This window comes from Sapajus apella, unplaced genomic scaffold (genome assembly GCF_009761245.1).
Source record: "Sapajus apella isolate SASKATOON/1434 unplaced genomic scaffold, GSC_monkey_1.0 scaffold25, whole genome shotgun sequence".
Lineage (NCBI taxonomy): Eukaryota > Metazoa > Chordata > Mammalia > Primates > Cebidae > Sapajus > Sapajus apella.
The window spans coordinates 16,005,625-16,021,195 of record NW_022436965.1 but is presented as its reverse complement, the minus strand read 5'-3'; the positions used below and the strand labels follow the sequence as shown (position 1 = coordinate 16,021,195).

Sequence of the window (15,571 nt, the reverse complement as noted above, 5' to 3'; positions counted from 1 at the left end):
TGTACTTTGTATTTAATATTTGATAATGGCATGCCATGTTGAAAAGGTTTTAGAGTTCATTTGCATAACTGTGATGAATCTTGTAACGTGACTTAGTCAACCCATATTTATTGAGCTCCTAATATGTGTTTACATGTTGCTAAGCTGTAGTGAATGCTAATATGAACCAGGCAATTTTCTTTACAAATACAGATTGATTGTTTAGTTATCTAAAATATGTGAATATTGGGAACAAAGTGTTTTTTAATGTACTGTATTTGAAACTCAGTTTCTAGTTGCAATATTTTAGATTCTATATGCGATCAAAATAGTTCAGATTCTGCTTGTATAGGAAACTAAGTGCAGATGAAATATTTTACCACTATTGTACAATTTCGTACTACAACAGCAGAGTTGAGTTGTTTATAAAAAAACATTTGTCAACTTCTGAGAAAGACAATTATATTGTTTGTAAGTAAGAATAGTTTTATTTCCAATCTGTATACTTTTTCTTGCTGTAATGCACTGGACAGGACTTCCATGGGATGTTGAATTAGAGTGGTGACAATGGACGTTCTTCCTTCTTTCTCCATCTCATTCAGCCTTTCACCTTTAAACATAGTGTTAGTGTAGGTTTTTCTTAGATACTCTATATCAGGTTGAGGAAGCTTCCTTGTATTATTATTAGTTTAATGAACATTTTTAACATGAATGAATGCTCATTTTTCTCAAGTGCCCTTTAGTTTGATATGACAGTAATTGATATGAACATATGGTCTTACTTCTTTGGTCTATTAATATAGTGGATATTGTTGATTGATTTTTCCAATGTTCAACCAGCTTTACATTCCCCAACTAAACCCTATGGGTTGTGATGTGTTGTTTTATATGTGTTTGTATAAAATTTGTAATTTGGTTTATATGTATTTGATTTGAAATATATTTGAATATATATTTATTTGAAATTGTTTTATGTATACATATATAACTGGATTTGATTTGCTAATATATGTATAATTTATGATTTGATTAGCAATTAAATCCATATATATATTTACATATGTAACCCACATATATATTTTTCATACATATAACTAATATATCTGTAACAAAAAATATAACAAATATATCTGTGACTACCTATCAGGGATGGGTATAATACAGGAAGTCATATTGGTATGGGTGTGGTTCCCCAACCATATATACTTGTAAAAATTCTTCGAGCTATATACTTTAGTTTTGTGTAAGGTAGTCAGTTCTAAGAGTCTAGCATCGCTTGCTTATCTGTCTGTCCTAGAACCTGTGGTGGCTTAGATTTTTCTGATGAAGAGAAATTAAGTTCTCTCAAAATAATTAGTAGCTTTCATTGTATTAGTTAAAAATAATACTGTAGGAATATAAATTTAGAATATCCTGTGAAGGACAATGCATCTTAAAAGTTTTCTGAACCTCCTGTGACATGCCATTCTTCATTGCAGCTCTTTTGAATGAACTATTTAAATGCTATCTTTCAGTGTTTCCTTCAAACTTCTAGTACTTAAATATATTGTTATATCTTTCTCAGTCTGAGGGAAAAGGCCATACCAATGCTGGAGATGCAATATATGAGGTGGTGAGTCTACAGCGAGAGTCTGACAAGGAGGAACCAGTCACCCCTACTAGTGGAGGGGGTCCAATGTCACCCCAGGATGATGAAGCAGAAGAGGGTAAGAAGTTGAACTTACTCAATTTCTTTTGTCTACATAGCTACCTTACTTATAATCTTCAGAGGAGGTGTGTGTGTTGCAGGGAGAAGTGATGGTTATTCCTAACCTGTTACCCTTAGGCTGGAGTCTGCTGGATGCAGAAGAGTGTTTGGTTCATTTGGTTCCTAAGTTGCATAGTCCCTAGTGCCACTTATGTAACCATTTAAATTTGACAGCATAACTTTGCTGTTTTTGTTTTTTATTTTATTTCAATTATTTTATTTTTTATTTTTTGAGACAGTCTCCTGTCTCCCAGGCTGAAGTGCAGTTGTATGATCTCGGCTCACTGCAGCCTCTGTCTCCCAGGTTCAAACAATTCTCCCGCCTCAGCCTCCCCAGTAGTTGAACACAGGTATGCGCCACCATGCCTGGCTAATTTTTTTGTATTTTTAGTGGAGACAGGGTTTCGTTATGTTGGCCAGGCTTGACTCGAACTCTTGACCTCAAGTAATCCACCCACCTTGGCCTCCCAAAGTGCTGGGATTACAGGTGTGAGCCACTGCGTCTGGCCTCAATTAGTTTTGAAGTGTCTAATGAGAAGTTTCAAATGATCTCATGTGATTTTAGAATTTTCATGTTTGTTTTGTTGTGTCCTATTTCTCATTTGACATTATTCAGTTCTGACTTGTTTTTTGTTGTTGCTGCACCCCTTACCACTACTTTTTTGGAAATAGGGGGGTATGTAGTCTATTTACTACATGGTTGTTGCTGAGAGGTAATTGACCTCACAAAAGGCATATATCATTTGGCTCTGTGCTCAATACTCTTTTTATTGGAACTAGAGCTAAATGACCGATGTTTACTTTAAATCCTTGTATTATGTGCTTTTATGGTAGGGTGTATTAATAGTAAATTTCCTAATTTTTATTATCTTTGAAAAAAGCATCTTAGAATACCCAGTCTTTCTTCTGTGTGAAACTATTTTTTTCTTTGATTGTCATAAACATAAGTTATTTTTAGCTAATATTTATTTACTGCTTACTATATGCTAAGAATATTTCAAGTATTTCCAATGTGTTAACTTATTTAAGTCTTACAATCCTATGAATACTCTTATTAACTTGGTTTTAAGGATGAGAAACTGAGACACAGAGAGCATAATCACTTGCTAGGCTCACTCAGTTCAAAGTAAGAAAGCTGAGATCTGAGTCCAGACTATCTGACTTTAAGATGTACTTGTAACTGTGACATTATTCTGTCTAGTTAGCCCATTAACTGAAACATAAAAACAACTCACTTTTGGTCATCGGCAAAGCCTGAGTCCTGTCCTCTCACTCTCCTCCCCGGGCAGCATGAGCTTCACCATTCGCTCCACCTTCTCCACCCAGGCACCCAGCTATGGCACTCAGCTAGTCAGCAGCGTGGCTAGTGTCTGTGCAGGCACCGGAGGCTCTGATTCCCACATCTCTGTGTCCTATCCACTAGCTTTGGGGTGGCATGGGGTCCGGAGGCCTGGCCATGGGGATGGCCAGGGGTTTGGCGGGAATAAGACCATGCAAAGCCTGAACAACCGCCTGGCCTCCTACTGGACAGAATGAGGAGACTGGGAATTGGAGGCTGGAGAGCAAAATCTGGGAGCACCTGGAGAAGGGACCCCAGGTCAGAGACTGGAGCCATTACATCAAGACCACTGAGGACCTGAGGGCTCAGATCTTCGCAAATACTGTGGACGATGCTTGCATTGTCCTACAGATTGACAATGCCTGTCTTGCTGCTGATAACTTTAGAGTCAAGTATGAGACAGAGCTGGCCATGCACCAGCCTGTAGAGAGCAACATCCATGGGCTCCGCAAGGTCGTTGGTGACACCAGTGTCACTTGGCTGCAGCTGGAGACAGAGGTCAAGGCTCTCAAGGAGGAGCTGCTCTTCATGAAGAAGAACCACAAAGAGGAAGTCAAAGGCCTGCAAGCCCAGGTTGCCAGCTCTGGGTTGACTGTGGTGGTAGATGTCCCCAAATTTCAGGACCTCACAAAGATTGTGGCAGACATCTGGGCCCAATATGACCAGCTGGCTTGCAAGAGCTGAGAGGAGCTGGACAAGCACTGGTCTTAGCAGGTTGAGGAGAGCTTTCATAGTGGTCAACAGGCAGTCCGCCAAAGTTGGAGCTGCTGAGATGACGTTCATGGAGCTGAAATATACAGTCCAGTTCTTGGATATGGACCTGGACTCCATGAGCAATCTGAAGGTCAGCTTGGAGAACAGCCTGAGGGAGGCTGAGGCCTGCTACACCCTGCAGATAGAGCAGCTCAAATGGGATCCTGCTGCACCTGGAGTCACAGCTGGCACACACCTGGGCAGATGGACAGCGCCAGGTCCAGTAGAGGCCCTGTTGAACATCAAGGTCAAACTGGAGGCTGAGATCGCCACCTACCACCCCCTGCTGGAAGATGGCGAGGACTTCAGTCTTGGTGATGCCCTGGACAGCTTTAACTCCATGCAAAGCATCCAAAAGACCACCACCCACCGGATAGTGGATGGCAAAGTGGTGTCTGAGACCCATGACACCAAAGTTCTGAGACATTAAGCCAATGGAAGCAGGGGACCCTTTGGGGAGCAGGAGGCCAATATAAAGTTCAGGGGTCCAAAAAAATTTAAAAAGCCCTCATTTTTAAAACTAAGGTAAAATTCACATAACATGCAATTAACTATTTAAACGTGTACAATTCAGTGACATTTTAGCACATTCACAATTTTGGTCCACCATCCCTCTATCTAGTTTTTAAACATTTTCATCATCCAAGAGGAAACATTATACCCATTAAACAGTCACTCTCTGCTCTTCCCTTTCCCTACCCCCTGGCAGCCACTAATCTGTATCTCTGTGGCTTTACCTATTTTGCATAACTCATAAATGGAATCATACAAAATGTCTTTTTGTATCTGGCTTCTTTCACTTAGCATAATGTTATTTGAGCATATTTTTTCATCTGCATTGATACATGTTGTAGCAGTTGTCAGTATTTCATTCCTTTTTATGACTGAATAATAATCAATTGTTTAGATAAATCACATTTTGTTTATCTGTTCATCTTTCAGTGGACACTGGTTGATTCCATATCTTGGCTATTGTGAATGATGCTACAGTGCACATGGGAGTCCAGTTGTCTCTTTGACATACTGATTTCATTTCCTTTGGAGATATATGCATTAGTAAGATTGCTAGATTATATGGTAGTTCTATTTTTAATTTTTTGTGGAACCACCATACCGTTTTCCACAATGACTGTACCAATTTGTGTTTCTAATAAGAGTGTGCAAGCGTTCTCTTTTCTCCACATTCTTGCGAACACTTACTTTTGCTTTTTGATAATAGCCATTTTAACAGGTGTGAGATGATGTCTCATTGTGGTTTTGATTTCCATTTCCCTTATGATTAGTGATGTTGAGTACCTTTGCATATACCTGTTAGTCATTTGCATGTATTCTTTTGAGAAATGTCTATTTAGGTCCTCTGTTCTTTTAGAAATTGGGTGTGTCTTTTTTTTTTTTTTTTTTTTTTTTTTTGCTATTTAGTTGTGTGAATTTCACATATATATGTGTATATATGTATAGATATATATATGCATGTTTATATATGTATATCTATACATATATACAAACATACACATATATGCATATCTGTTACGAGACATCTGATTTGCAAATATTTTCTTCCATTCTGTAGGTTGTCTTTTCATACTGTCGATTGTTTCCTTTGTTTCGCAGATGTTTTTTAGTTTGATGTAATCCCATTTATCTAATTTTGCTTTTGTTTCTTATGCTTTTGGGGTCATATCCAAAAAATCATTGCCCAGACCAGTGTAGTGAATTTGTTCTCCTTTGTTTTCTTCTAGTAATTTAAGTCTTTAATCCATTTTTAGTTTATTTTTATGTATGTTACTGTGAGGTAAAAGTCTAATTTCATTCTTCTGCCTGTTGTGGATATCTAGTTTTTCCAAAACCATTTATTTGAAGAAACTGTGCTTTCCCCATTGTCTGTTCTTGGTACCTTTGTTGAATGTCAGTTGGCTCTAAATATGTGGAATTATTTCTGTTATCTCTATCCCATTGGTCTATATGTCTATTTTTACGCTGATCTTGTGCTGTTTTGGTTACTTTAGCTTTGTAGTAGATTTTGAAGTCAAATAGTATAATGCTTCCAGCTTTGTTCTTTTTGCTCAAGATTGCTTCACCTATTTGGGATCCTTTGTGGCTCTGTATGAATTTTAGGATTCTTTTTTTCTATTACTGTGAAGAATGTCATTGGAATTTTGTTAGGGATTGCATTGTTTTTTTTTGGTTTGTTCTTTGGGTTTTTTTGGTACTGTGACTCATACAAATGGGATTGCATTGTAATCTGTAGATTGCTTTGGGTAATATGGACATATTAAATATATTCTTCTAATCTCTGTATACGGTTTATCACTCCATTTATTTGTATCTTTTTCAATTTCTGTTATCAATTTTTTATAGTTTTCACTGGCGAGATCTTTTACCCTGTTGGTTAAATTTATTTCTGAGTATTTAATTATCTTTCATAGCTATTGTAAATGGGATTTTAAAAATTATTTTTCAGATAGTTTGCTGTTACTCCATTGGAATGCTACTGATTTTTGTATCTTGCAACTTTACTGAATTTATGTACTAATTCTAACAGTTTTTTGGTGAAGTCTTTAGGTTTTTCTATAAATAAGATCAGGTCATATGCAAACCAGGACAGTTTTATTTCTTCTTCTCCAATTTGTATGTGTTTTCTTTCTCTTGTCTAATTGCTGTGGCCAGGACTTAGTACTATTTTGAATAGAAATGGCAAGAGTAGGCATTCTTGTCTTGTTGTGAATCTTACAGGAAAAGCTTTTAATCTTTTCCCATTGAATATAATGTTAGCTATGGGTTTGTCATATATGGCCTTATTTTATTGAGGTATATCCCTTCTATATTTAATGTATTGAGAGTTTTTCACATGAAATAATGTTGAGTTGTGTCACTTGCTTTCTCTGTATCAGTTGAAATGATCATATGATTTTTGTCCTTCATTCTGTTCATGTGATGCATTACATTTACAGATTTGCATATGTTGACTTATTCTTGCATCTCTGGGATGAATCCTGCCTGATCATGATGAATACTCTTTTTAATGTGCTGTTGAGTTTGGTTTTCTAGTGTTCTTTAGAGGTTTTTTACATTTGTGTTTATCAGACATATTGGCATGTAGTTTTCTTTCTTTGTAATGTCTTTGTCTGTATCTGGCTTTGGTATTAGTGTAGTGCTGGCCTCATAAAATGAGATTGGAATTACTCTGTTCTCTTGAATTTTTTGGAAGAGTTTGAAAACAGTTGGTATTAAATTCATGTTTCAACCTTTGGTAGAATTCAGCAATGGAGCCATCAGGTCCTGGGCTTTCTTTTCTTGTTGGGAGACTGTTTATTATTAATTCAGTGTTATTATTAATGGTTTATTCAGATTTTCTATTTTTTCATAAATCAATCTTGGTAGGTTGTCTGTGTAAAGGAATTATCCATGTCTTCTAGGTTGTTTAATTGTTGGAATATAATAGTCTATAACAGTATTTTATGATTCTTTGCATTTCTGTTGTATCAGTTGAAATGTCTCCTTGGTGTTCAGGAGCATGTTGTTTCATTTCCATATATTTTTGAATTTTCCAAAGTTTTTCCTGTATTGATTTTTAGTTTTATACTATTGTGGTTGAAAAAGATACTTGATATTATTTCAGTCTTCTTAGATTTGTTAAGACTTCTTTTGTGGCCTAACATATGATCTCTTCTAGAGATTATTTAATATACAGTTGAGGAAATGTATATTGTACAGTTGTTAGATGGAATGTCTCATATATTATTTAGTCTAGAGTTTACTTTAAGTCTAATGTTTCTTTATTGATATTCTGTCTGGATGATCTGTCCATTGCTGAAAGTGGGTTGTTGAAATCTCTTACTATTTTTGTATTACAGAATCTCTCTTCAGATCTGTTAATATCTGCTTTATACATAGGTGCTCTGATGATGAGTGCATACATTGACAATTATTATAGTCTCTTGCTGAATTGACCTGTTTATTATTATATAATCACCTTCTTTGTCTCTTTAAAATGTTTTTTTTAATTTTTGTGGACACATAGTAGATGTATATATTTGTGGGATACAAGAGGTGTTTTGGTAAAGGTATGCAATGTGAAATAAGCACATCATGGAGAATGGAGTATTTATTCTCTCAAGCATTTATCCTTTGAGTTACAATCCAATTATACTTTTTAAGTTATTTAAAATTGTACACAAGTTATTATTGACTATAGTCATCTTGTTGTGCTATCAAATACTAGGTCTTACTCATTCTTTCAATTTTTTTATACCTATTAACCATCTCCATCTCCCCTCCCAACCCATCACTACTATTCCCAGCCTCTGGTAACCATCTGTATGAGTCTGTTCTCACACTGCTGTAAAGGTACTACCCAAGATTAGGTAATTTATAAACAAAGGAGGCTTAATTGACTCACAGTTTCACATGGCTGGGGAGGCCTCAGAAACTTCACAGTGATGGCGGAAGGGGAAGCAGGTATCTTCTTCACAAGGTGGCAGGAGAGAGAATGAGTGAGAGAGAGAAGGGGGAAGAGCCCCTTATAAAACCATCAGATCTTGTCAGAACTCACTCTCTATCATGAGAACAGTGTGGGGGAAACTGCCCCCATGATCCAGTCACTTCCCACCAGGTCTGTCTCTCAACAACAGGGGATTTTACAATTCAAGATGAGATTTGGGTAGGGAACACAAAGCCTAACCATATCACCATCATTCTACTCTGTGTCCATGATTTTGATTGTTTTGATTTTTAGATTCCACAAATAAGTGAGAACATACAATGTTTGTCTTTCTGTGCCTGGCTTATTTCACTTAACATAATGATCTCCAGTTTCATTCATGTTGTTGCAAATGACTGTATCTTTTCTTAATTTTAATTTTCATTTTTTTGATACGGAGTTTCACTCTTGTTGCCCAGAATGGAATGCAGGGTGGGATTTCGGCTCACTGCAACCTCCACCTTCTGGGTTCAAGAGATTCTCCTGCCTCAGCCTTCTGAATAGCTGGGATAACAGTTACCCGCCACCACACCTGGCTAATTTTTTTGTATTTTTAGTAGAGATGGGTTTCACTGTGTTGGCCAGGCTGGTCTCGAACTCCTGACCTCAGGTGATCTGCCTGCCTTGGCCTCCCAAAGTGCTGCGATTACAGGTGTGAGCCACTGCACTTGGCCAGCAAATCACTGGATCTTATTCCTTTTTATGGTTGAATAGTCTCCATTGCATATACATATCACATTTTTTTTAATCCATTCATCTGTTGGTGAACAATTAAATTATTTCCAAATCTTAGCTATTGTAAACAGAACTGCAACAAACAGTAGTACATATATCTCTTTGCTGTACTGATTTCCTTTCTTGTGGGTATATACCCAGCAGTGGGATTGCTGAATCATATGGTAGCTTAATTTTCAGTTTTTTGAGGAGCCTCCAAACTATTCTTCGTATTAGTTGTACTAATTTACATTTCTACCAACAGTGTACAAGGGTTCCTTTATCTCTACATCACTAGCAGTTGTTATTGCCTTCCTTTTGGATGTAAGCTATTTACATCCAAATGTAAATGATGATGTAAATGAGATGGTATCTCATTGTAGTTTTGATTTGCATTTCCCTGATGATCAGTGATGCTGAGCACTTGTATCATCATCCCTGATGATCAGCGATGTTGCCATTTGTATGTCCTTTTTTTTTTTTTTTTTGAGAAATGTCTATTCAAATCTTTTGCCCATGTTTTAATCATATTATTGGATTTTTTCCTATAGAATTGTTTGAGCTCCTTATATATTCTGATTATTAATCCCTTGTCAGATGGGTAGTCTGTAAATATTTTCTCCCATTCTGTGAGTTGTCTCTTCACTTAGCTAATTGTATCCTTTGTTGTGCAGAAGCTTTTTAACTTGATATCATCTCATTTGTCCATGTTTGCTTTGTTGCCTGTGTTTGTGGGGTATTACTTAAGAAATTTTTGTCCAGACCAATGTCCTGGAGATTTTTTCCAGTGTTTTCTTGTATTACTTGTACAGTTTGAGGTCTTCTACTTGAGTCTTTAATTTGTTTTGATTTGATTTTTTTATATGGTGAGAGGTGACTAGTTTTTCCCTTCTGCATATAGATATTCAGTTTTCCCCAGCACATTTTACTATCCTTTTTCCAATTGGCACCTTTGTCAAAAAAGAGTTCACTGTAGACACATGGATTTATTTTTTGGTTCTCTCTTCAGTTCCATTGGTCTGTTTCTGTTTTTTATGCCAAAAAACTGGCATAAAAACTGTTTTTTGGTTACTATAGCTCATGCGGTTTTGGTTACTATAGCTCTGTGGTATAGTTTGAAGTCAGGTAATGTGATTCTTCCATTGATTTTTTTTCTTTTTGCTTAGGATAGCTTTGGTTATTCTAGGCCTTTTTTGGTTCCATATAAATTTTAGGATTGTTTTTTCTATTTTTGTGAAGCGTGTCATTGGTATTTTGATAAGGATTGCATTGGATGTGTAGATTGCTTTGGAGATTTTAACAGTATTGATTCTTCCAATTCATGGGATATTTTTCCATCTTTTTGGTGTCCACTTCAGTTTCTTTCATCAGTGTTTTATAGTTTTCATTATAGAGATCTTTCATTTTTTTGGCTAAGCTCATTCCTAGGTGTTTAGTTTCATATGTGGCTATTGTAAGTGGGATTATTTTTAAAAATCCCTTTTTCACATTGTTGACAATGTGAAATTGTCATTGGCATATGGAAATGCTACCGAGTTTTGTATTGTGATTTTGTATCCTGCAACTTTACTGAATTTGTTCAGAAATTTTAATAGTTTTGTGGCAGAGCCTTTAGGTTTTTCCAAATATAAGATTATATCATCTGCAAACAAGGATAATTTGACTTCTTTCTTTCTTTCTCATTTGGATGCCTTTTATATCTTTTTCTTGTCTGATTGCAAATCCATAGGACTTGCAGTACTATGTTGAGTAACAGTGGTAACAGTGCTGATTGCTCTAACTGGGACTTCTGGTACTATGTTGAATAACAGTGGTGATAGTGGGCATCCTGGTTGTGTTCCAGATATTAGAGGAAGGCTTTCAGTTTTTCTTCGTTCACTATGATACTAGCTGTTGGGCTTTTGAGGTATGTGCTTTATACATATGCACATACCTCAACAGGCCAACAGCTAGTATCATACTGAATGAAGAAAAACTTCATAAAATGTGGAAAGTATCATATGCATTTCAATATCAATTGAAATGATTATATAGTTTTTTTTTCCTTCATTGTGTTGATATGATGTATCACATTGATTGATTTGAACCATCCTTGTATCCCGGGAATAAATCTCAATTGGTCATGATGAATGATCTTTCTAATATATTGTTGAATTTGGTTTGCTACTATTTTGTTGATGATTTTTTGTATGAATATTTATCAGAGATATTGGCCTACAGTTTTCTTTCTTTCTTTCTTTCTTCTTCTTCTTTTTTTTTTTTTTTTTTGATGTGTCTTTGTCTGGTTTTGGTATCAGGGTAAATACTGGCCTCGTAGAACAAGTTTGGACATTTGTAAGAGTTCCCTCTTCCTCTGTTTTTCTTTGCAGTAGTTGGATTTGGATTAGTATTAGTTCTTTACAGTATTTGGTAGAATTCAGCAGTGAAGTCATTGGTTCCTGGGCTTTTCTTTAGTGAGAGGCTTATTACTATTGCTTCAATCTCAGTACTTGTTATTAGTCTGTTCAGGTCTTGGATTTTTTTCATGCTTCAATTTTAGTAGATTGTATGTGTCTAAGAATTCGTTCTGTTGTTCTAGATTTTCAAATTCATTGGCACATAGTTGCTGATATTAGCCACTAATGATCCTTTGAATTTCTGCCATCTCTGTGATAATGTCTCCTTTTTCATTTCTGATCTTATTTATCTGTATCTTTTTGCTTTTTTTCTTAGTTTGGCTAAAGGTTTTGTCAGTTTTGTTTAACTTTTCAAAAAAACAGTGGTTTGTTTCATTGATTGTTTATTTTTTTATGTTTCAATTTATTTCTTCTCTGATCTTTATTAGCTCTCTTCTCCTAATAATTTTGGGTTTGATTTGCTCATGCTTTTCTGATTTATTTATTTATTTATTTTTTTTGGGACGGAGTTTCGCTCTTGTTACCCAGGCTGGAGTGCAATGGTGCGATCTCGGCTCACTGCAACCTCCGCCTCCTGGGTTCAGGCAATTCTCCTGTCTCAGCTTCCTGAGTAGCTGGGATTACAGGCACGCACCACCATGCCCAGCTAATTTTTTGTATTTTTAGTAGAGACGGGGTTTCACCGTGTTGACCAGGATGGTCTCGATCTCTTGACCTCGTGATCCGCCCGCCTCGGCCTCCCAAAGTGCTGGGATTACAGGCTTGAGCCACCGCGCCCGGCCAGCTTTTCTGATTTTTTAAGATGCATCATTATAATGTTTATTTGAAGTGTTTCCTCTTTTTTGATGTAGACATATATAGCTATAAACTTTCCTCTTTGTACAGCTTCTGCTGGGTTTTGGTATGTTGTGTTTCCTAAATCATTTGTTGCAAGAAATTTTTCAATTTCCTTTTCAATTTCTTCTTTGACCCACTGGTGATTGAGGAGCATACTGTTTAATTTCTGTGCATTTGTATAGTTTCCAAAATTATTCTTTTTAATAATTCTTACTTTTATTTCACTGTGGTCAGAGAAAATACTTGAAACTATTTCAGTTTTTTTTTTTAATGTTTTAAAACTTGTTTTGTGACCTAAAATATGGTCTGTCCTTGAGAATAATCTGTGTTCTGAGGAAAATAATATGTATTCTGCAGCCATTGGATGAAATGTTCTGTAAATATCTATTAAATCCATTAGGTCTGTAGTGCAGATTAAATCTGATGTTTCTTTGTTGATTTTTTTATCTAGAAGGTCTGTCTAGTGCTCATAATGGGGGGTTGAAGTCTTCAGGCGTTACTGTGCTGGGGTTTATCTTTATCTTTAGCTCTAATAATATTTGCTTTATATATTTGGGTGTTTCAGTGTTAGGTGCAGATATATTTAAAATAGTTATATCTTCTTGCTGAATTGATCCTTTTATCATTATATGGTGACTTTTTTTGTCTCTCATAGTTTTCTGTCTTGAAATCTATTTTTCCAGTATAAGTATAGCTAGTCCTACTTTTTTGTTGTTTTGGTTGGCATGGAATGTCTTTTTCCATCTCTTTATTTTCAGTCTATGTGTGTTATTGTAGGTGAAGTTTGTTTCTTGTAGGCAACAGATCAATGGGTTTTGCTTTTTCATTCATTCAGCCAGTCTATGTCTTTTGATTGGAGAGTTTAGTCCATTTACATTCATTGTTATTATTGCTAAGTGTGGACATATTTCTGCCATTTTGTAATTTTTTTCTTGTCTTCTTTCTCTCTTTCCTGCCTTTCTTTAGTGAAGATGGTTTTCCCTGTTGCTATGATCTCATTTCTTGCTTTTTTTTTTTGGAGACACGGTTTCACCATGTTGCCTAGGCTGTACGATCTTTTCTTTATCCTTTGGGAGTTTGATTATTAAATGCCTTGATGTAATTTTCTTTGGGTTAAATGTTCTTAGTGTTCTATAACCTCCTTGTACTTGAATATTGATATCTTTCTCTAGGTTTGGGAATCCATTTCAATAAACTTTCTACCCTGTCTCTTTCTCTATCTCCTCTTTGAGGCCAATAACTCTTAGATTTGCACCTTTGAGACTATTCTTTAGATCCTGTAGGCATACTTCATTGTTTCTTATTCTTTTATCTTTTGTTTCCTCTGACTGTATTTTCATATAACCTGCCTTCAAGCTCACTAATTCTTTCTTCTGCTTGATCAATACTGCTATTAAAGGACTCTGATCTGTTTCTTAGTTCCAATTGCATTTTTCAGCTCCAGAATTTCTGCTTGATTTTTAAAAATTATTTCAATCTCTTTTATATTTCTGTGATAGAATTCTGAATTCCTTCTTTGCATTATCTTGAATTTCATTGATTTTTCTCAACACAGCTATTTCGAATTCTCTTTCTGAAGTGTCACATATCTCTGTTTCTTCAGGAATGGTCCCTGGTGTCTTATTTACTTCATTTGGTGAGGTCGTATTTTCCTGGATGGTGTTGATGCTAGTAGATATTTTTCAGTGTCTGAGCGTCAAAGAGTTAGGTGTTTATTGTAGTTTTCACTGCCTGGGTTTATTACCTGTCCTTCTTGGGAATGCTTTCTAGATATTTGAAAGGACTTGGGTGTTATGGTCTAAGCTGTATCTACTTCAGGGGCATTTCAAGCCCAGTAATACTATGGTTCTTGTGGACTCATAGAGGTACTGCCTTGATGGTCTTGGATAAGATATGGGAGAATTCTCTGGATTACCATGCAGAGATTCTTGTTCTTTTCTCTTACTTTCTCCCAAACGGTTTCTCCCTCTCTCTGTCCTGAGCCACCTAAATCTGGGGATTGAATGACACAAGCACCCCTGTGGCTGCCACAATTGTTACTACACCAAGAGAGACCTGGAGCCAGCACAACATTGGGTCTTGCCCAAGGCCTGCTGTCACCATTCCCTGGCTACTGCCTGTGTTCACTCAAGGCCTTGGAGCTCTACACTCAGCAGGTGGCAAAGCCAGCCATGCCTGTATCCTTCCTTTCAGGGTGGTGAGATCCCTCAGACCCTGGGGTTGGGGGGCCAGAGGTGCCATCCAGGAGTCAGGGACTAGAGTCATGAACCTTAGAATTCTACTTGTTGTTCTATCTTACTCCCCCTGAGCTGGCAGTTAACCCTTAACCTTTCCACCCTTCTCTCTGCTTTCCAAAGGCAGAGGAAGCTCACACCATAGCCACCATCAGCCCAGGCTATGAGGAGTACTGCCAGACTACCATGATGTTCCCTTAAGGTCCAAGGGCTCTGAAGTCAGCTTGTGGTGAATGCTTTCTGGCCCGGGACTCAGCCTTCAGGGCGGTGAGCTCCCCTCTGGGCCAGGGCAAGGTGAGAAGTGCTGTTCAAGAGTCAAGTTCTAGAATCAGAGACTATAAGAGTCTGCTTAGTACTCTACTTCCCTGTGGCCATGCTGGAACCTAAGGTGCAAGACAAAGTCCCCTTTATTCTTTCCTCTGCTTTTGTCAGGCAGAAGGAGTTTTGCCCCATAGCCACCACAGCTAGTCATGTGCTGAGTTTCACCTGAAGCCAGCAAGTCTCAGCCTCACCCAAGGCCCTCAATGTAGTACCTGGGTGTCACTGCTGGTTATTTCATGTCCAAGGCTCTTCAGATAGCAGGTGATGAATGCTGCCAGGTTTGAGTTTCTTCTTTCAAGGCAGTGTTTTCCCTTTTGGCTCAGGGTAAGTCTAGAAATGTTGTCTGGCAGGTACAGCCTCGAATGGGGGCCTCATGATTCTGATGGTGCCCTATCTTGCTGTGGCGGAGCTGGTATCCAAGATGTAAGACAAAGACAGTCTTCCCTACTCTTCCTTCTCCTGTCCTCCAGTGTAAGGAAGGGTGTCTTTTGGAACTGGGAGCTGTGCAGACAGGGGCTAGGGAAGGGTTGATACTAACACTCCCTTGGCTGCCTCAGTGTGTCATGTTCCCTCCTAGTCCACTGTCTCTGGGCCTAGTTTATTACTATGACTTGCCTAAGAGTTGCAGTCTTTATGGTCTATACTGCCTTTCATGTTTACTTGTACACAGCACTGTAGCCCATGGCAGCAAGATTTGCAGGAACTTAAATTTATGCTGCTGGGATCAGGGATTTCCCTTTGGCCAGGACTGGTGTAAATGCTCCCTCCATG

The 15,571-nt window shown here is 37.3% G+C and overlaps 1 protein-coding gene across 4 annotated transcripts in view; it reads left to right on the top strand.

The window, feature by feature from the left end:
* Positions 1-15,571, top strand: part of RABGAP1L (RAB GTPase activating protein 1 like) — a 718,780-nt gene that overhangs the window by 120,941 nt on the left and 582,268 nt on the right. For all 4 annotated transcript variants that reach the window (XM_032291661.1, XM_032291664.1, XM_032291663.1 and 1 more), the window contains one exon: positions 1,544-1,685. In XM_032291661.1, the coding sequence (XP_032147552.1) occupies positions 1,544-1,685 (142 nt within the window). The remainder of the gene's footprint in view (positions 1-1,543; positions 1,686-15,571) is intronic.